General features: G+C 44.8%; 1 protein-coding gene across 13 annotated transcripts in view; it reads right to left on the reverse strand.

Annotated features, from left to right (window-relative positions):
- Window positions 1-22,127, reverse strand: part of tenm2a (teneurin transmembrane protein 2a) — a 209,646-nt gene that overhangs the window by 17,536 nt on the left and 169,983 nt on the right. For 9 of the 13 annotated variants that reach the window (XM_084941564.1, XM_084941586.1, XM_084941540.1 and 6 more), the window contains 11 exons: window positions 16,907-17,029; window positions 15,331-15,557; window positions 14,543-14,738; window positions 12,952-13,053; window positions 12,247-12,441; window positions 10,621-10,821; window positions 7,510-7,695; window positions 6,547-6,573; window positions 1,973-2,119; window positions 1,514-1,724; window positions 482-601 (listed from right to left, as the gene is read on the reverse strand). In XM_084941564.1, the coding sequence (XP_084797690.1) occupies window positions 482-601; window positions 1,514-1,724; window positions 1,973-2,119; window positions 6,547-6,573; window positions 7,510-7,695; window positions 10,621-10,821; window positions 12,247-12,441; window positions 12,952-13,053; window positions 14,543-14,738; window positions 15,331-15,557; window positions 16,907-17,029 (1,735 nt within the window). The remainder of the gene's footprint in view (window positions 1-481; window positions 602-1,513; window positions 1,725-1,972; window positions 2,120-6,546; window positions 6,574-7,509; window positions 7,696-10,620; window positions 10,822-12,246; window positions 12,442-12,951; window positions 13,054-14,542; window positions 14,739-15,330; window positions 15,558-16,906; window positions 17,030-22,127) is intronic. The other 4 variants (XM_084941570.1, XM_084941548.1, XM_084941579.1 and 1 more) reach the window with 3 other exon arrangements.

Raw genomic sequence — 22,127 nt, forward strand, 5'->3', positions numbered from 1 at the left:
TTCAAAATTGCTTAAGCTGTTAAGGCTTTGATTCAACCTTGCTTTGATCGCTGCAGTGAAAAAGAAAATCACATGTGAAATCACGAAATCAAATCAAGTTTAACAGGAGGAAGAAGTAAGAGGTAATGAGGTAGAAGGAAGAATTTAAACCCTACATTGCGTTATGCACTTTGTTTTTCCCTTTCTTCCTCTGCATTTACTATAATGTACATGTGTTTTTCTTTTTAGCAGTTTCACTTCAGAGAAGATTCTAGTGTTACAATCCTCAGTTGTGTTGTTCTTGTTACATACATTTACTCCTCTGCTATTTGAAATCTCCTTTTCTTTCATGTATCTAATTATTTGTTCCACCAACAGCACTGCCTTCTCGTGGGATCAGTTTTCTAACCTAATCTAATCAAATCTGATTTAATAACAGAGCCTATGTGGTGAGGTAGTTTCCATATTTCAGCAAGGAGTGCTGGGTGGCTGTTGTACATACATTCCATCCTGCCGTGTCAGCGTGTATCCGTAGTGGGGATAGTTGACAAAAGACACGTTCACCCCCACCAGAGGGGTTCCATCTGTAGTCAACACCTGACCCCGAATTAGAGATGCCAAGCTGGAAGAAGACAGAGGAGACACAAGTGAGGGGAGCGAAAGTCAGCCTGTCAAACCAGTCTTCCCAAACCATCCATCATCTGATTTGATTAATCTCTCCATCTTTCAATCATCCAATTTGCCCATTCAATTATTGCCCTGCTCTTCCACCACTCATTAATTAGAAACAATCAGCTACCCCCACCGTCTAGATGAACTCGTGTCAATCACGTAAACAAACCATGACAATATAGATGGGTATGTGCGCGTATTGTTAAGTACGGGCGAGAGATTGCATTCTCGAGAACTAATAGACGCAGATTAACATTTAAACATTTCAGGGTAGCGTCGCTTTGATAAGTTATTTTCTTTGAAACGTCCGATGTCAGCATGTGTAAATATATTCGGAGGAAAATCAACACAGTGGACAGCGCTTCACAGCTCTTCTAAATCTATGGGGAATCTTGGCTTGCCAGCAATTGGCTGTGGGATTTGTTAAGGTCTTGGCTAGCTGTACGAACCATTTCAAAGTCTATTTGATATTTGTTTTTGGAAATCTAAAGATTGGAAATATTCCACGGCTCGTATTTTTTCACTTAAATGTCAAATCTTTTAAGATTCGGCTGAAATGTAAACTTGCACTCATGCACAGTCACCACACAATGTTACAGTGTTTGCAACACCAACGAAAGACAGAGCACCGTAAATGATCAAAGCTTTTATCCTGCATTCCTACTTTCATTATTGGCTTGTATTGCTAGTTTGTGGGGCGTAGAACAGTATCACTACACTGTATGTATAGATATTCACCGGTGACTTCATATTATTCTCATATTTTAAAATATGAGATCTGTAATGTTTCTGTGAACGGCTCTTTTGCGTCACATTCTTAAGATATGGCCTTAGTTGCTAGCGGTTGAATTTCCTGCCATACCTGGAGTTGAACGGGTTTTCCAAAGGGATGATGTGGGTGCTGTCCCGTCCCACAAGCATCTTGACGCGGTCGTAGAAGGAGCGGACTCGTGGCTGGGACATCGGGCTCTGCTGGATGACTAGCAGAGGGTCCCGGGAGCCCCGGCACAGGGGGCTGTTCTGGCAGGGACTCTGGATGCAGCAGTCTGGGTCCATGCAGTCTGTCAGTCCATCTGATAGAAGAAGAGCAATGATAAATGCTCTAAGGGACGCGAAAAAAAAAAGAAGAAGCTTTGAATAATCTGTTTCTTTCACTTAGGAAAGTTTAATTTTGCCATCCACAGTCAAGGCTCTTCTCAGGAGACCTTAATTTTATATTTTGTTTAATTTTATTTTCTCCATCATCCTTTATTTCTTTGAAGAAGCAGATTTTGCTAATTGAATTCTTAAGGCACTATACGCCCCCCCCACCCAAACTCACCTCCTTCGTTGTCCTTGTTGTCGGCACAGGAGGTCTCCATGGCAACACTGCAACCAGGGCCCCTCCACCCCGTCTGACATTCGCAATGCCAACTCTGCTGGCCCATGGTGCACTGGCCGTTACCGTTACACAAGTTAGGACAGCCGTCTGTGAGAAGAGGACAGGAGAGGAGAGAGGGAGGGGGGGAGGTAGAGAAACAAGGTGATGTTTGTTTTATCATTAATGATGCACAGATGAAAACACACACACACACGCACGCACAAACACACGCACGCACACATATGCTCATATGGTAATGATAGATCAATGAGTCACACTCAGTGTGGTAACCAAATAATGGTAGCATACTGCCAGTGCTGATTGTTCTGGAATCAATTCCAATCAGGAGGTCAGTTTCCATGCACACCTTTCCATCTTTATGTCTCTGCACCTGAGGGATGCCTCCTAGTGTGTGTATATGTGTGTGTGGACCGAGGTGGATAGATCACTTTATTCACTTACTGGATGGAGCCCAACCCGATCATCTCTCTCTCTTTCTCGGGTGCAGTTTCACTCTCTCTCTCTTACTTATGATTCAGTGTAGGTAATGGGATTCTGATGGCCTGAGAGTAATGCTTTCTCATGAGAGAATGAGATTATGCTTGACAGAGTGTGTGCGTGCATGCGTGTGTCTGTGTGGTGGCAGTCTATGAACTAATAAACCTTCGCTTCGGCGTATGCAAAAAACCCTTACCAGAATCTACGACCCTGGAGCCAAGTAAGTTCTGTAACTAGCATAGCAAGGGCACCCTCAACTCAGGAGTGACTTTAAGGCAAGGCAGAGCGGACGTTTTGAGGTGCTCTGGATAAGGGAATTTGCAATTATAGAGGAAAGTGCCATTTTCTCACTTTAATATTATCTGGTAACTTTTGGAGGCTTATATCATATATACATATTTATATATGCTATATATATATGTGTATGCTTTATACATGCCATATTTCTCTATGTGAGGCTATAAACTGCAGCCAGTTATCTTAACATAAAGACCGGAAGCAGCTAACTTGGCACTTATGTTATAATATCCATCAATCAGTTCTGCTCAAACTGCACAAAATAACATGTTATATGCTAAAAGTGGAGTGCGAAAACTTGCATTTTGTCATTTTACAGGAAGGTATGTGTGGGATTATTTCTTGCCAGGCAGCAGAGACTTCCTGGAGTGTTGTGACTGCGTGTTGGCCAGGAATCCAGGAGAAAATCCAGAAAGTTATAGCGCTATAGGGCACAAACAAGCCTCATGCATAACCCCGTGTAATAAGTTGTTTTGAATTCAATTCATTTATTTATTTATTTTTGTTTGTATAGTGCCAAATTACAACAATCATCTCAAAGTGCTTTATATTATACGGCAAAAACCCTACGATAAGACGACCCCGACAATCAGATGACCCCCTATGAGCAAGCACTTGGTGACAGTGGGAAGGAAAAACTCCCTTTTAACAGGAATAAGCCTCCAGCAGAACCAGGCTCGGAGGAGGAGGGGGGGGGGGGCATCTGCTGCGACTGGTTAGGGGTGAGGGGAGGAAGACAGGACAAAGACAAACTGTGGACCAGAGTGAGACAGTTTTGCACATTGGACAGCGAAGCTAGCTTTTTCCTGGCTTGATGCTAATCTTAGCCAAATGGCTGGTGGTTCGTGATGAACAGATAGGCCTGAGACTACATCAATTTTCCACAAAATGTTCATTTCTTCCTTTTAACTGACTCCTATATTAAGACAATTTCACCAAATTGGGACCATTTAATATCTCCTAAATGCCACGAAATCAAAACTTTTCTTCAAAAATCACTAGATTCCATTTGATAATTTGCACCCATGCTGAGACAACGTACCCCATCAATGCCATTTAAAGGGAAAAAAAAGCCTTTAACTCCTGGCTTCCCTTACAACTTTCCCATATCTTTCTAAATCCCACCTCTCTAACGCAAAACTGTCTGTTTGCCACATTATAATCTATCAAGGAGGGGAGGGGTGGGAAAAAAAAGGCATGATGACACACAATGACAATGTTTTCTCCAGCAGCACAAAGAGCCCCAAACAAACTTGTCACAGTGATTTCCTCTTAAACAAATGAGGGAGCGGGATGCGACACTCTTAAGTCTACCCACGGGAGACGAAGGCAAAGAAAAGGGTTGACTGATAAAACAATACGTACATGCACGAAAAGGCTCTCGCTCGCAAACGCACGCACACGCCCAGCACGACACACCCTGGAGATATGACCTGACATTTCTCACTCGGTAGTATTGTGCCGACAGAGTGAGGAAGGACAAAATAACCCAGTAAGAGATTATGAATATGAAATGCTTTTCACTGAGTCCTGCTCAGTAGATTAATGAACATATTTTCACTCAAGTTGCACTGTAGGATTTTGCCCTCTAACAAATCGCTGCATCAATAAAGCCATGCATTATGAATACAAATAGTGCAATCTAAACCGTGGCAGCGGCTAAATTAACAGGCATTTCACCCCGATTGGCATTTTATCATATGTCTCAACCAACAGACGATGAGGGGGGAAAGTCAACAAAGGACTTTTAGAGAAAGACGGCGCACCATCTTGTTTGTGGTGGAAGAGGTGGGGAGCCGGGCGAGCTTAACAACGTTATTCAGTTCAACACGAAGACTCAAATCAAAGGTTTTATCTTTAATTATGACCATTTTCTGCATCAGGGGACTGCTCATGATGCTGTATTAACAGTCAGCCTGGAATAGATTGTCCCCAAGTATTGAGCTCGGGGAACAAAGGCAGTTAGCAGTGATTGCCTGTTAAATGGAGTTGCCATTTAAAAGCAGCCAAATACTTATGAAGCACCCGGACAGGACAATCTATAGCGGGCATTGATTGGCTTGCCTGGGCAGGCCGGCACGAGGCTCCTCTCTCTTTAATGCCAGGACCCAGTCGATACCCCTCATACTAACTAGAATAAAGTGGGATTTCAGAAACTATTAAGTCCACCCTCCCCAGTAATGTGGTTGGACTCTGATGAAATCCTCCTAAAAAGGAGAAGAAATTGCCTTGGGTTATGGGTGAGCACACACACACACACACACACACACACACGCACACACATATTATGTGGTGTGCAGTGTCTGTGGGTGTGGGTGTGGATGGTGGGGCATATGACTCGAAAGATATTGTGTAGGACTCCAAGGATGAAGTGAGAGGGAGGCAGGCGGAGATAGAGACAGATAGAATGAGAACAAAGTGTATGAAAGAAAGTAAGTCGAGACATTGTACTGAAAAGTTCCACCTTTCTCTCCATTCCCCTTGTACCCAGCTCTGCCTCCTTTAAAGGTCATGAAGTAAAGGTCACAGCCATAAATCCGCGATCAGAGCTCATAGATGGACCAGATAACGCTGTACTTTCTCAAATATACCCCACTTAGCTGCTTCTCCTATTCTTAACAAGCTACCTTTGAAATTACATTGATTGCTTTATCCCAAATTGTTCTTTGACCTGCCTCTCTGCTTCCCTTTGGCTCCGTCTCTTCCTTTTTCTTTTTTTTGCGCCCTGCCTCTTGCTCCCCTTTTAACCCTGCAATTTACCTTTTCTCTGGGTTGGCTCTTCATAAAACAATGAGAGCTATTCCATTAAGCGTAGAGGGTGAGAGGACACTCTCAACGGCGCTCCAGGGACCTGTACTGTCAGGCAATCTGTGCCGCTCCGTGCAACCCGGCAGAGGTTCAGCTGCGGGGCTATCTATTAAGCATTCTTGTTGTGCGTGTGAGACAACTCACCTCAGACCCGAACTCGTCTCTGTGTGTTAACCTTAGCTGTTATTCTGTTTATTATTGAGTGATCTGACTAAACGGCATATTTTTTTGGTTTGGTTTGGTTTGGTTTTGGCGGGGATGTTGAAAACCAGAGATTCTTAAATTAATACTGTAGGCCCTTTCAGTCACACAAGCATAATCAAGCACACACACGTGCACAAAATAAATTTAGCAGCCACTCTACCATGGCCACGACACTTGCCACACAAACCCAAATGTAAACACACACACACACTTAACAGTTCTGTATGTATTTGACACCACATTGAGGACCTGCATCATTGGGTTATGAAATACACCAATTACCTCCAAACTTTTTTACAACTTTCATTATTTTCTCCTCGTGTGAAGCAGATTGTGTTTACACAACACATGAGTGGAATACCTGAGTGTTTTTTTTGTGTTTCCAGGCTCCACGTTGGAAATATTAAGGAGAACACGCTCACACGCTCACACGCATGCACGATCACACTTTTCACAGCACAGCCCCTCGACACTGCTGATACCACACTAGGCTCTACGGTACCCCACAACACATCAAGGCTCAATGACAGCTAACCCCTGCTGTAGTCCACTGCTGTAATGGGAGTGCACTACATGTAGGGAGTCATCATTGAGGCTGGAGCCCTAATCTACGGACAGATAGCACCACAGAGTCTACAGAGCCAAGCCAGGCCAAGAACCCACAAATGCAGCAGCTAGCTTCTACCACCACAGGCTAAGAAACAAAACACCAGAGTCAGATACGGTACCTGCTTTGTCAACCATGCTCCCATGGTCTGCAGTGGGAGAAAATGTGCAAAAGGTAAGAGATGGGGAGAGTATTTTTTTTCTGAAAGAAATGCAAGCAACATCATGCAGAGCTGAAATGAATAACAGGCAAGCTGAGATAAGCTAACGCTGAGAGTGTCTGGTGCTAGTGAAGTGTGCTTTGCGCCAAGCTGAGGCCTGATAACTCTTTCATCTTGGGCTGATGGTGCAGTCAAAGCTGCCCTACTTTCTGATGGGGGAAATCGGGAGATCATAAACTGTTATTCCCCTGTGCATATGTATGTGCCTATGAGTGTGTAGGTGTGTGTATATATATATATATATTGGTGTTTGTGTATCAGATTGCAATCACAGTGCTTTTGGTGACAAGGAAATGAGACTTTGTGTCTCAAAGCACTGACGGTGAATCAAAGGAATCTGGCACTCATCCATCCAAAGTGACAGTGATGTCAATATGAGACAGTGATTGACTGACAAAAGCGCTCACTCACACTCTAGCGCAACTGTGTGCATGCACACAACATAAACAAAGTGAGAGTTATTTTTTGATCGCAGTGAGGTGAAGTGGGGATTTTGTTTTGTGCCTTTCATCACATGACTTTGGTGTTTCAAAGGCCATAAAAACTAAAACTCCTGGGGTCTGCAGTTGAGAGGCAGCATAAAACAGCTAAATCCTGCTCTTGTGTAATTTCCCACCCCCACTTCTAAGAAGTTTGCACCTCTTCTCTCTGCTCGCCCACCTTCTACGTCAGCCCCTTCTTCAATTCCCCATGGCCTTCCTCCTGCTTCCACTTCTGATTTCCAAATTCCTTTAAGAAAGTATAAAGGAGCTGCCATTTTAGTCTGACTGGGTGCTGGTGTTTCTGTGCACACCCACGTGTTGACACACAGGCACGCACGTCAAACACACACCTCCAGACACACGCTCACGGGAACACACTCACCGATGGTGCAGTGCTCTCCGTTCCAGCCCTGGTGACACTGGCACTTCCCATCCTTGCAGGTTCCATGTTTGATGCAGAGAGGGTTGCACACACGCTGGTCACAGCCTGCACCGGTCCAGCCTTCCTCACAGCGACAGGCTCCGCCCATGCACACTCCGTGGGTTCCACAGTCCACTGAGCAGACCTCTGAAGGAGAAAAGATTTGGATCACAAACAAACGGTGCTAGACTCAAAAGTCAGTGTTTCCTGTATTTATTATTTTTAGTATTCTAAAATTCCATATACAGTCATGTGAAAAACCAAAAACAGCTCTTGATTCAAAAGCTTTTAACCAATGACAACTTGAAGTAATTGTGTTTTGTATGACTCAGTCGCTCACATCGTTGTGGAGGAATTTTTTTTGCAACTTTGCTTCAGTTCATTGAGGTTTGCAGGCATTCATTTAAACTCTCTTAAGGTCTCCCCACAGCTTTTCAGTCGGCTTGACGTCTGGACTTTGACTGGGCCACTGGAGCATCCTGATTCTTTGCTTTTGCAGCCATTCAGATTTACTGGTAAGTTTGGATCATGGACCAGTTTGGGTCAAACTTCAGGTGTTGGAAATTTGACTCTAGACTCTACACAGAGACGTTCATGGGCAGCTCAGTGACTACAAGGTGACCTGGTCCTTGTCCTTTCAGTTTGATGACAGGCTTGTTTTGCAAAACAGCCTGAAGTCATCATCCCTCCATCACCACACTTGGCAGTTGGTTTTTGGATTTGCCAAACATCTCCACATCGATCTCATGTATCAAAAGGATATTCTTCAGTGGAAAAGACACAAGAAGTCTTGTGGTTTGTTCAGATGCAGCTTTTCAAACCTAAGCTGTGCTGCCATATCCTTTTTAGAGAGAAGAGGCTTTCTCCTGGCAATCTTTCTAAATAGGCCAATCACAGTGTTCAGTCTTATTAAGTCTTTTTCTATTTGTACTCTCACAAACTTTAACATTTAACATGTTAACTGAGGTCTGCAGAGTCTGAGATGTCGCTCTTAGTTTTTTTGGAATTCCTCTAAGCATTGCATGATGTGACCTTGAGGTAATTTTGCTGAGACACTTACTCCTGGGAAGATCTGACTTCTCCAGTGCAGGAAACGGCAAAAACATGTGCTTTTATAGACGTGCTTATATTTGCAGATGATCAATTAATCAGGTGCATTTGATTAGCAGCTCCAGGCTGCTACTTACCCTCTTTACTCAAATGGAAGCAGTAAGGGTGCACTTAGTTTTTCACAGGAACACATGACTGTATGTATTCATAATGGACACCACTGGGCAGTGAACAGGGTTGCTGTTCAGATGCATATATGATCTTTTTCATGAATAACATAATAGCAAATGTTACAAAGTACCAGTTCCTAACTTGAAATGCCTTTAAAATATGGTGGTATCTGAAAAAAATATCTGCAAAAACGTCATTTTCAATCCTTTTAGTCAATTTTTAAAGCTAGAAAACATAAATGTGTCTGCATTTGATTTCAAATCACATCGGCAAGTGCAAAAAGAGAGAACCTTGAGCTTCAAAACAATCAAATCCACATTACACGAAAACACAACTCTCTGTCATGTATTTTTAATTAAAATCAGTAGTTATAGTAGTGCAACAACAGGGTTTATTTCCTGAGCTTCTATTACAGTCGCTGTCTGAGAGGCTCAGATGTTGCAGTCGGCGACAGTGCATGTGGCGAAATGTGACAATCCCGCTTGTGTGCTCAGGACCCCCTGGTGTGCAGGGAGCGCGGTATGTACAGACGTTTTGATACACACTTGCTGAGGGATCCTGCAGTGTGAAACAATGTTGTCTTTATTAAAGTTAAGCATTGCTTCTCTCATAACAAATGCTGGAGCTCTCGTCGTGCTCCTGAGGAAGCGTTCCCAGGCTGGCACGACGGAGGTGGCTGTCTTACTTTCTAAAGTGGAAGCTTAACGGCTTCATTTTATTGAGATAAAGAACTGTGAAACCTCCTATCCCATCTTGGTAAACTGTATGTGTTACTATCCGCAGTGCAAGAACACTTCCAATACATTCTTATGAAAGCCTTGGAACTAGCATGCCATTATCTCCCCGGTACTAGAATCACAGAATTGGCTCCCAGAGCAATACATAACCAATTAAAAAAATTCTGATAGTAATCACGAAGGCTTAACAAAGTTAGGATTCCTACCTCATTTCTGAGTAGCTCACTGAAAGCAGCCTAATCATACCTCTTGGGTCATACAGTCTTTCGAGTCTACAAGATTAAAAAAAGTTTTACTTTGGCCTGAACTGAGATATGTTACAGCTACCTTGTTTAAACATTATAAATTTCCAGTACTTGTATTTTCTTATTGGCTGACCCTATAAACAGCAGGTCTGAACAGCAGGTGGGCGGGGCTTCTGCACTCAAATGCCAGAGCAGTGTATCCGACATGACCGTATTTGGATCATTAAGGAGTTTCGAGCAGTTTGAAGCTCAAGCTTTTGGTTCGTAGATGCAACTTATACATGCTCTGAAAGCCCAGCCATGTTTAATATGAATATTCACCTTTTTAACAGTATATATGTGTCAGAACACAGGGACAGAATCATTTTATTCATGTTCCTTTTATGCAAAACCCAGAGTACTGTAGTTTGGTATATAAATAAAAGTGTTCTGCCTTTCCCAAATTTGGATTTTAAGCACTACCCTGATAACCATAAAAATCTGTCATTACCATACTGTCACTGACAGTCTACTGAGAGAGATAATTTTATATAGTCTTGATAGTACAAACTTGCCACATTTTTATTCCTGCATGTTCCAATTTGGCTTCGATACCACAACAGATACCACAACAGTTGTTGTACCCTGTTTCTGAGCATGTTGTAATTTTTTTTTTTTTTACGATTTGGTAGATTTGGTCCAAGTGTAGCTCGAAAACCGGAACAGTATGAAATAAAATGGCAAACTAATTAGCCATACTGGGACCGCGAAATATGTTTGGACAAAGGGTAATCAGCAGTCATTTCTTTCCAACTTTCAAACCCACAACCCCCATTTTTACCCGATGTATCTGACTCTCGCAGCTGAACCAGCTTTACAATCACACTCACCCATGGAGCAGTCGGGTCCCATCCAGTTGGGGTCACAGCTGCACAGCCCAGTGTCTGGTATGAAGGCACCGTGGCCATGGCACTGATCTGGGCACTGGGCCCTGGGCAGTTCGCAGTGGAGTCCTCCCCAGCCTGGCTTACAGTGGCACTCCCCGTTCACACAGATGCCATTGTTGGAACATGTCGGATCCATGCAGTCCACTGGATTAAGCCAGCAATACACCAGTTTAAAAGAAAAAAAGCAGAAAAAAAGAAATTAACAAACAAACTAAAGAATGTCATTACAGAGCTGACGACAAAAACAAATTAATAGTTGTTTTTTAAAAAAAACAGACGTGACAGAGGACATCATTTCACTCTTTGTGTTTATAAAAAGATAATGAAATAAAGTAAAATGTTACCAGACGTATTACTAAAGCAATTAAAGCACACGATAATGAATAGCTAAGTCTATAATTGGGGCACAGCAGCAAATGCGTTCCACTCTGAAAGAGCAGTGCGCTTCGCTGACACATCATTTGGTGTGAGCTTTTCGCCCGTGTGGATGTGGAAGTGTGTGTGTGGTTGATTTGTGTGTATGCGTGTATCGTGCCAATACACGGGGAGAATCTGACACTGTCAGTCTGCCAGGTTGACAGGCAGCTCTGAGTCCAAGCAGTGAGTGAAAACCAATTTGACAAATTACCTCCTCCTGGCAATACGCACACCCATCCCACCCACCCACTCGCTCGCCCGCCCCTTCTCAGGCCTCCTCGCATTGCTCTGTCCCGGTCACTCGCATTTTCCTCTCTCTCTTTCTCTCTCATCTTGTCCTCTTCTTTGTGACACCGCTCTCCCCACCTCCATCTCCTCCCTCTTTTTCCACCACCTCGGGCATGATTGACCCCGGCGCACACGCAGTATTAATAAAAGCGGCCCCCTCGCACACAACCTCGAACCTCCATTTCTGTTTGCCTGGCAGAAATGGCGGATCACAGTTATCGATTTTCATGTCGCTGGCACTTCAGGTAAATTGTTTGAGGGACTCTGCTGTGATGAATATCAGATTTGAGGCTGGAGTAGAAGGGGAAAAATTGGATGAGAGGGAGATCGGGGATCGGCGGGGTGGGAGAGAAAAATGAAGCGCAGAGGAGAGAAAATGCTGACCTTGTTCTCAGGCCCCATGTTTTGACTCCTTCTGCCACTTATCTCTATTCTTCCCTGTGCATCTCCCTCTCTGCCGATCTTCTTCTTCACCCCTGGCGTGCTGCTTTCTCTTTTCCTTCTTCTCAACCTATTCTCTCTTTCTTCATACATATTCACCTCTCACCACCCTGACTCCAGCTCCCTCCTCAGCATCTTTTTATCCTTTTATTTTTTCTCTCTTGCTTTCTGATGACTACGATCGCGGCATGCTGATCCTTCTTAACAAAGATCAATAGAAGCGATTTCAGCCCTTAATAAAATATGTGATATGTTTGGCTGCGCCATCATACTTCATCTGTATACATGGACGCTCAGTCAGCGTAAGATTATGCCATGATAAGCTGTCTTCACTGGTGTTAGGAGGGGTAAATCTGTGAAGTTTGTTGTGCTTCACCTTACTTTCAAAAAACAATCATGCACCATTACACCTCCTGCGCTCACCCTCTGCACAGTTTGGCCCTTTGTAACCGACGGAGCACACGCAGTTTCCATCAGTGCAGGTGCCGTGGCCGCTGCAAAGAGGGTCTATGCACTGTGTGACAGGGACGTCGCATTCGGGTCCTTTCCAGCCGCTGTAACACACACAGGAGCCCTTGTCGTACTGGCCGTTGCCGCTGCACAGCACCGGGCATGCCGCTGTAGGAACAGAGAAACGGAGAGATTAAACCCTGCGCCTAAGAACAAACCAAACAAACAAACAAAGAAAAAAAAACAATTAGCAAGCTTTTTAAAAGACAGCTAAAGTGGCGAAAAGTGCACGTCGCCCACCCACGCAGATCCGCATCCCACCGTGCAGGAGGGTTGAATAGAGTGGTTAAGGGGCTGGAGAGCGCCAATGACATGAAGAGTAATTACAGGCAGAGGTAACTAAACTATTCATCAAAGCCGTCTACCCCAGGTGAGCACAGAGCCAGGGAATCGTTAGCTAGGGGAGCTGCCATTCATCATCAGTCATCTTGTCTCAACTCCACCTAAGGCCATGCACCATCTTGCTACTCTTAATCCTCTTCTTCTTTTTTTTATGTTTTATTTTTGCACGAAGCTGAAATGTGTCTGCTCATCTAATTAGACAGCGGAAATGACAGATTTTTTCTTCCTTTTCATCCTTGCTCCGACGGAAGAAGCGCATTCGTAAACAGCTAATACCTTTGGAGCAGTCCATGCCATGGAATCCTGGGAAGCAGTGGCACACACCAGAATTACACTCTCCGTTGCCATGGCAATTGCGCGGGCACTCTTGCACTGAATCTGTGAAGAAGATGAAGTGAGACACAGAGAGAGGGAGAGGCGAGGGGTGAGACAGTGTGACGGCAAGCATCAAAGCCTTCCATTAAACCATTGGCACAATTCATTCTTTAAGATACTACAAATTGAGTCGAAGCGCTGCCGAGTCTCACAGTCACACAGACATCAAACGCCCTCCTTCAAGATTCCATGAGTTTCTTTTTTTGTCTGCGTTTTTCATAATGTGGCAGGAATGTATTATGAATCAGCCATTTTGACGAGATGGGATCCACCAATGCTCCGCTCATAGAAAATAAGAGTATCCCCCTCCACTCTCCTTCTCCTTTCTCTTCGACCCTTTTCTATCCACGGCTCACTTTCTCACTCCTCACTCATGTCCGGCCCCACCGAGGTCACTAATATTTCATCAAGCTGCGGATGTTTGGTGCAGCTAGGCCAGATTTTAGCTGGACTCTGTGAGCTGCTCCATCTGCCTTCTAACCTACTCACTAGAAATGAGAAACAGTTTGGTGGGAAGGAACGGGGTCGGTGCTAATCATAATCACAAGGAGGACACTTGGACTTTTATCCTCTCTGTTCTATATGCTTCTTCCAACTTCCACTCTTCTTACACAAAGAATGACACAGCCAAGCCTCACTGCTTCTCCTAACACTTCCCCTACTCCATGCACCCCCCCAAAATAAAAAAAAAACTAAAGCCCCTCGCCTCCCTCTTTACCCTAATGCCACCCTCTCTTTCATTCTCCTCTTCAGCTCCTCCTCCCGTCCTTCACTCCACTTCATCCCATTCTGGCTTTGCCCCTACCATTAGGCCTTTCTTCCAACTCCCCCTCTAACTACTCCACTCTCATTCTGCCCCTGCCGCCTCCGCCTCTCCATCTCGCCACTACTCCAACTGCTGAAAGCTCTACCCCTCCGTTATTGACAGTGAAGGATTCTTTCACTCCGCTTGACTCTTTCCATCCAACCCTGCCTTTTGTCCTTTTGTTCTCCTTTGGCTCGAATGCAACCGAAATTATCTGGTTACAATCCTAAAATCATTCTGTTTACAGGGCCGTGTGACACTGTGGTCCTCACCCACCTCAAAGATGAAGGTTGTTTAATGTAAGTGTGTGGGTTTTTTTGTCACACTGTTGGACATATTAGCGTGCCCAACTATGTTTTGGCAAACGTACATTTTTAACTCACTGAGCAGTCTTTCCTACTTGACAATGTTACTATGGTTGTGTTGCATTGGCAACATTGTTCACATGCTGCCGGGGAGCATTTTTGCACATTGTGAATGTGTAAAGTCACAGAGTAACTGATGGGGAATCTATTTGACTAAAATAGCAGCCTTGCTTTTCCGCCAGTGGTAGAGAAAGTTTCTGCGTGCCTCTCTCTAACCAGCTCCTAAAATCTGGTGCCTAATCTCATTTTCACTGCCGTTCTGCTTTTCCCTGCCGCGCTGCCACCTCTCCGCCCACAGCGACAGATGCCAACTCTGTCTCACCCATGACATTCGTGCTGAAGGAAACCGTCTCTCGCTCCCGACCGTCGTTGTAGAAGGCCAGGTGCCAGGCACCGGCGTCCAGGTACTGGACAAACACCGCCTCATTGAGGACCACGGTTTGGATACTCCTCCTCTCCCGTGGAGACTCCACCACGCTCCACTTCTCCTTCCCATCGAGGCGCTCCATATAGTCGTACTGCAGAGGAAAACGTGTGAGCAAGGTCACTTTTTCAGGCTTCAGAAAATGAGGCATGGTTTTATATGCTTGAGGAATTTGGTAAATAAGATAGCTGGCAAATGACAGTGAAGCATGAGGAAGGGAACACAAAGCTCCTCGCAGGGTTTTCTTTGGGTGTCTGTGTGCATTGCAGGGGAGTGTTTTTACACTTGCCCCGACTGTGCAGTTTCCCCAGCTGAAGTCAGGTCAGGCAGTGAAACAGCTATCTGAATGCAATTATCCCTTCCTACAAATCGAATCCATTGTTAATGGAGTAGCTTCTAATTAATAAGAGGCAGTAAAAGTTACATTACTGTGAAATTTAATTAAGTGTAAATCTTAGTCTAAATTAGTTTTTTCAAACAACTATTACAATGAATCACAAATGAATTTTAAGATGTCCCAAGAAACAAGCCCGTCTCTTTATTTCTTTCTTTTTTAAAAATACATTCTCCACTCAGATGAATATGAAGATTATTCTTTCATTATGAAGCTTTCATAATGAATGAAATAATAATTTGCGAGTACCCCATTAGTTCAAAGATGCTGATGGTCCTTGTACAGATTTTACCTGCGCATGCGAAGGAGGCAAGCCCTTGCGGATGTACACCCCGAAAAGGGCATCTTTGCCGAGGGAGATGTTGAACTTCAGGAACTGTGGTTGGCTGAGGTGGAGTAGGGACCTCCAAAACACTCCCGGAGGGACTTCTTGGGTCACCCGCCTCCCAACCTCGATGCTGCCTGAGTCTATACTGCTGTTCCGGCCTGCCCATGGACCTGGAGCAAAGGGGAAAGAAACTGCATAATCTGTGATTCCAGACATTGATTGGTACAGTCAATAGTTAATCATTGCACTTTAATGGGAATAACCTGGCACAAACATTGAACGGTATAGAGGACACGCACCATTAGCTGTGCAAACTGTTCAAAGTTTATACTAAAACGAACGCTGTTAGGCGCGATATGCGGGATGCAAAATGACGCCTCTGTATCAAAGCCTGCACGACTGTTGACTCTGTTGTCTGGGCTGAAATGATAGAGGGCTGATAGAACTGCAGAGCACAGATTTCCAAGCAGACAGGCCCGCACACAGAAACATCCTGCAATCAGGTCAGTCATCTAACAGCACAGTGTCGGAGCCCAGAGAGGGAAAAGACAGCAATGTGAGCGCGCGCGTCTGTGCGCAGAATAGCAAAGAAATAAAAGTAACAATGTGGAAAAACAACAGCGGCATCTGGCCCAGACAGTCACACACACAGCAGTCCTCTCATTAATACAGAATACAGACACAGAGCAGCAGCCCACACATACATACAGTACACGCTGTGTATGTTGCAGAGCGAGATTGAGCAGGCGAAAGAAGAATAGATGGAAAAAACCGCATGGGGGCCTTTAAAGAGAGGGGGTGAGCGAGGGGAGCTTTACCTCGCTGCTGACTGAAACCCAGCTCAACACAACTCAGCAGAGTGGTTAAGCAGCATACACAGACAGCACAGCTACTACTGTGTCATGAATTATAGAAATAATTTATGTGTGCGAGGCTGTCTGGTTGGGAGGGAAAAAAAGAAGCTATTGGGCCGTTTTAGTATTTAACACAGCAGATATAGCATTTATAAGCCATAAAAGATAAGGCTGACATTCTTATTGTTTGCAACAAGAGATGTGGCAGTCTGTCCTTCAAAACTTTCTGACTTTCCTGCAACGAGTGGTGCATTCAGCCTCAAGCCAGTTAAGCCATAAATATTCACAAATGCATTAAAAATACTAAAGTCACTTCTGTTGATTCATTTTATGCAATTGGCATGCTAGTTAGGATGCTGCTTTAGAGAAATACCTCCACAATGGTATAAAAAAATGGTGGAAGCGATTTAAAATAAACTCCAGCGTCCCCCTCATCAAAATGAAGGAGCACCGGAGCTCTGTGGCAGAAAGAAACGAGTAGGCTTTGACTGCACAAACAGCACTTGTTAGGATCTATTTATTGTTGAATTTGTTATGTTCACGAGGTCTGTTGCTAGGGGAAAAAATGCAGAACATTAGCAGCCTTAACCTTTAAGTTTCTTTTTTCATTTTTTTCAAACATGTAAAGTGCCTGCTTCTTCGGGCAAAGATGTGTGGGAGGGGTGCGTGCGTGTTGCAGTTCATACCTCTCCCTCCAGAGGGCAGTGTGGCCACATCGCTGTTGACAGGCAGACCAGCTCCCAGTCCGTTGTTCAACACGGGGCCGTCGGATGGCTTCAGCTGCCACGTCAAACCCAGCAAGTTGATTGCTGCACGCAGAGAGATGAAGAGTGAGGATGTAGGGGAGGAAAAGGAGGATGGAAATAAATAAATGAATAAATAAATAAAAAGCCCAAGATGAAGGCTCATCAAGGCAAAGAAATATGAGGCCAGCCCTCTTAAATATGATCTGTCATTTAGACAGCAAATCCCGTAGCATCAATAGAATCGGCCACCTCTATATTTAAGTCATGAATCAAACGCACGGTCATCAGAGTGGCGGGTTTAGTTAACAGGCACACAAACAGAGGTAAAATCTTACAAATCAGGCAATTAAACCACCTTCCCAAAAAATCCTTCTCTGTTTTGCTTTCTTAACCCCCGACCTCTCGCAGCCATCTTTCACGGGGAAAGCATCTTCAGCTTTTATTTGGAAGCCTTTACACCGTCTCACAGAGAGCAAGTGACAGATTGCTCTCTGAAGAGAATGCTCTATGGCTCTCCTTTCGCTTCTCCTCTTCTTTTGTCCTCTGTTGTGTTATTGTGTGCTGGTGGTATAAGGCTGCTCGAGTGTGTTCGCTCTTCACTTTGTCAGCTCTTTACTCTCCCCACGTCTCTTCCCTCCTTAGCCTGCTGCCAAGCGTCTCCTCCTCCTCCCCATCCAACTCCCCCTCCTCCCCCCCCCCCCAAAAAAATGAAAGAAAAAAAGGAAACAGAAAGACTGTACTGCAAAAGTTCAGCGATTTATTTGGTGACAGGTATGTTTTCTGTTTGTTGTAAATGATTTGTTTTGATCTCTTTAATGCCTTCAAAGAATCTTTGTAGTGGGGAGAAAAAAACGGAGATGAATCGCCTGCTCGCGTCTGAATATCGAAGATAACGTTAATGTTAACGGCGGAATGCACCAGCATTTTCCCGCGTATACGTGAATACCGTGATGTGAGCTTTGATGATACACGCAGCACGAATCTGTGATCGAGTCCAATGCATTACGTAGGCGCTATCGCACGCTTCTCAGCGTCGGCCTTATCCCCACCGCAGAAGCCTCACAACACCTGAATCCGAAACCCGGGAATCAATTTCCTTCTTGTCAAATTCTATCTCTGCTTGCTGAGCGTTTGCACACACAGGGGCCGGGAGTGTAAAAGTTGCAGGGGGAAGGGGATGCGCCTTTAGGATTCGCTGCCGGGGCAGACTCATTCTCACCCCCTAAAGTGTCCCGTCGCTCTTTTTCTCTCACCCTGCGTCTTTGTTTCTTCCTTTTTATGCTTCTGCTATTCCCCTCTTTCCTCCCTCCCTCGCTCCTGGTCAAAAGAAAGCGCTGACACCTTTGGCTGCTGCCCGGCCTCCACTGTCAGCTCTTTTTTATTTTTCATGTGTGAGGGTGGTGGTGGGGGCGTGGGGGTATAGAAAACAAGAGACGGAGTGGGAGAAGCAAAAAGAGTGCTCCCACCCCTTTCTCTTTCCCCTGCTACACCAACTCTTGCCCTCTCCTCTTTCATTGGGCTGACCTTCATTTCTCTCCTACTTTTCCTTTTAATTCCCCCTTTTTCTTCCTTCGTTTCGTCTTATCTCTGCCTGTCCCTTCTTGTAGATAATGCAGACATGCATCCACACACACACACACACACACACACACACACACACACACACACACACACACACACACACACACACACAGGTGCGCGCAAAGATGGTATCAGAGGGAGCAGTCGATTGAAAGCTTGCCTATTGAACCATCTGGAGACAGTAAGCAATTGTGAGTCTATTGTGACGGCACTCTCAATCTAGGTCATCCCCAAGAACACACATAGCAGACAGCCCTATAGTTAGCTTACTGTGTGTGTCTCATCATTGTGTCGGTGAGGATTGGTGCACACTTTTCTCAAATTTGTTTTTCCTGTCTTGTTTTTTCCCCCCTTCTTCGTCTTCTTCTTCTGTGGGTGGTTGTGGAAAGCTGACCAATAGATGGCACACTTACTCCTTAGCGACAGAAGCGCAAAAGCCAACAATTTGTCAACAGGATTCTTTTGCAGCAAGACACAGAGCAGGAGAGACGTGCAAAAGAAAGAAAGAAAGAAAGACAAAGAGAGACACTTGTTATCATTCTCTTTACAAGTGCCATCCCTTATTTCAACAACACTTTTAAGTTTGTTAGGGTGTAATTTTAGCTGAAATGAAACTGCTGAAATTGATGTATTTAGCTTTGTGTTGCCATAATTTTAAGCATTTTCTTTTCTGATCATAATTGCCATAATTACTGTTTTCAAACTGGATTGGAAGGCTTTATTAAATACCATGCCAATAAAGCCTATCTGAATCAGATCCGACTGACAGACTTGGGAAGAACAAGAGCGATAGTCAGACTTGGGCTGTTTTTCTTTTTAATCTCCGTCTTCTCACTCATGTTCAATTTGACAGACACACACACACTGCATATACGCACACATAGAAAAGATCACAGAGAAGCAGGTTTAACAAGCAAACGAGTCAGATTAAAAATAGATCAGTTGCTCCGTGAGGTTTTTATGTAATCTCGATGCATAATTCAGACAGGCAAAGTGCTTGCCAGTATCATCTGCAAAAAACAGCGTCTGAAGAAAACAAAACGTGATCCTGTGATGACGAAAAAAAAAAAAAGGATGGAGGATGATGGACGGAGAAACGAGAGATGAAAAGGGAGAGGTGGTGGCCGGACTCGGAGAGGGGGCAGCGGTCAGGAGCTCTTAGAGAAATTGTGCCAAACCTCAGCACAGAGGAGGAGAGGCATGGGGGGAACAGAGAGAATACTGGAGGACAGCGAGAACTGAGAGAATATTAAAGAGCACATGAAATCCCCTGAGGAAATATAAAAAAGAGGAGCAGAGAAACAGGCTACAGATGATGTTGCAGAAAAAAAGGGAGGAAAAGATGAATAAAGGCCCCCACGGATAAAGTGAGGAAGGGGGAAGAAGATGACAAGTGAGGAGAAGAAAAGATTTAAGGGATAAGTGGCCCTGTATTCATTGACTGGTTGGGTAAAAAAAGAAAAGGATGGTGGTGATTCATCCTTTGACAGTAAGTGGTTCACAACACGGGCAATCAGGCAGAAATACAACGCACATGCGCATGTTTTGGGAAATATTTATATATCTCAGAGTTAAAGGGTATAAATGGATTTCTGGATGAGAGAAGGAAAGAGAAGGAAAATAAAGAGCGAGGCAGAGATGGAGAAAGGTGACTTTGCAGCGAGTGTCCCCTGACTGGAAAATATTGTATCATCATCATTCTGTTCTCTGGAACATGTTCCAAATGTTCAAATCCTCTCCCCACGCCTCTTTCTCTCTCTATGCTCTTATGTCTCTCACCCTTTTCTGTCTCAACTCAACCTTATCATTGCCTGCTTAAAAGCCAGTGTATCCCCGCTGAACCATTTGCGATGCTCCTAATTGCTCAGAAGCCGGAGAACGGCTTCTCGCATGTTGTCGCATGTTGTCGCATGCAATCGCGCGCAACGCAACCAAAATTGCACAAAGAACACAAGCCCTGGTCGGCGGCAACACTTTTTTTTCTCCCCCCATTTCGCCTTCTCCCCTGGCCATCCCGCTAAATGCATATTAACCGTTCTAATTCACCACTAAATTAACAACTCTGACCTCAATTAGGGCAGTAATTGTCGACCACCTCCCCCCCAACTCACCCCACCATCCTTGGTCTGCCTTTTAATTGGTTTAGGAACCCTTTTCCCAGCCTTTCTACCCCCCCTGCTTTCCCCACCTCGCACACTCCTAAAACACACACGCAAAAAAAGGAGCCACCTGAGAAAAAAAAGAGGCGTCTGTACCTCTGCGGCACAGGGGTGCAGTGCTGCTAATATTGAAGAGACTGAGGAAAAGAGCAGCATGCCGCCTCAGGTTCTCAATATTCAGGCCATTTGGGACGTTTTCTCAGAATTTACCACACAGTATCCACTTATGTAATCTATAAATAAGGCAGCCTTCTCTCTCGGCTAAGTTTTGAAGGCGCTGGTTGCTGAGATCATTTAGAGCCTCAGACAGAGGAACGGGGGCGGCAGTTGGCTGCTGCCCTTGGGGGTCATATACACTGAGAGACACAATTTGTCTGCTTCTGAGTGTGTATCTGCGTATGCATGCTGAAAATTGCATGGTATTAACAACAAGCGCGCACGCACGCTGCAACCCCCGACGGGACCTCCTCACCCAGCTGATGCAACTGAACTGTAATTGACTGCAACACAAAAGGTTATGCGAGTTGCTGGCAGCTCCTACCTGCACGGCTGTGTCTAGCCGAGAGAAACGGCAACTCACTCAATCACACAGCTGAAAATGGTTTCTTTATTGGCACCGAAATATTGAGACGGCCCGGCGCAGACGAAGCTGCCCGGCGCGAGTGTGGCTGCGCGTGTGCGTGCACGTGTGTGATTGGTTAAATGAAAAGAGATGTGAATCTGAGTGATGTCCTCCTTTCTGAATCCTCATTTCCTCTTCAGATATCTCTACCCTGACCCCCCCGCCGCTTTACTCCCCCCAGCAACATCAACCCACTCTGCCTCGTCTCATCCCTCCCTTCCTACCTCGCTCCTTTCCCTCTCATCGATCTGTATTAGAAACAGGATATGAGGAACTATGCTATCTTATCACAGATCAGAGAGTGGGAGAGAATGAGTGAGGACGAAAGACAGAGAAAAGAGTTCGCTGTGGAGGCCAAGAGACGGAGAAACCGAAAGAAAATGAGAGACGGAGCGAGAGGATAAAAAAAAGGGAGGACAGCAATTTCTTTTCGCTTTGCCTTCATCCATCTCCTGTTTCCAACACAGTACCAGTGAAGCACCATAGGCCTAATTGGACTAACGATTGAGGCCCCGATAAGACCCGCACTAATGAATAAATGAATGAGGAAATAAATGAATGAAATGAGCTCGTGCACACTAATGCACGAGGCGGTATGAACATCGCTCAGCAGTGACATCACTGAGGATGCAAATCCTCGGTTCATGCACACATGGGTATTATTTCCTTCAAAGCATGTACCGAAGCTCAAGTCAAAGGAAGAACATCGATGTCACCACTTGAACAACTCCTGCTCCCTGCTTTGCATTACCTTTACCAGTGCATTGACCCATGTATCCCTCTGGTGCAGATGGTATAG

Source organism: Perissodus microlepis, chromosome 2 (assembly GCF_051167445.1).
Source record: "Perissodus microlepis isolate ML-2025 ecotype Zambia chromosome 2, ASM5116744v1, whole genome shotgun sequence".
In the NCBI taxonomy this organism is placed as follows: Eukaryota; Metazoa; Chordata; class Actinopteri; order Cichliformes; family Cichlidae; genus Perissodus; species Perissodus microlepis.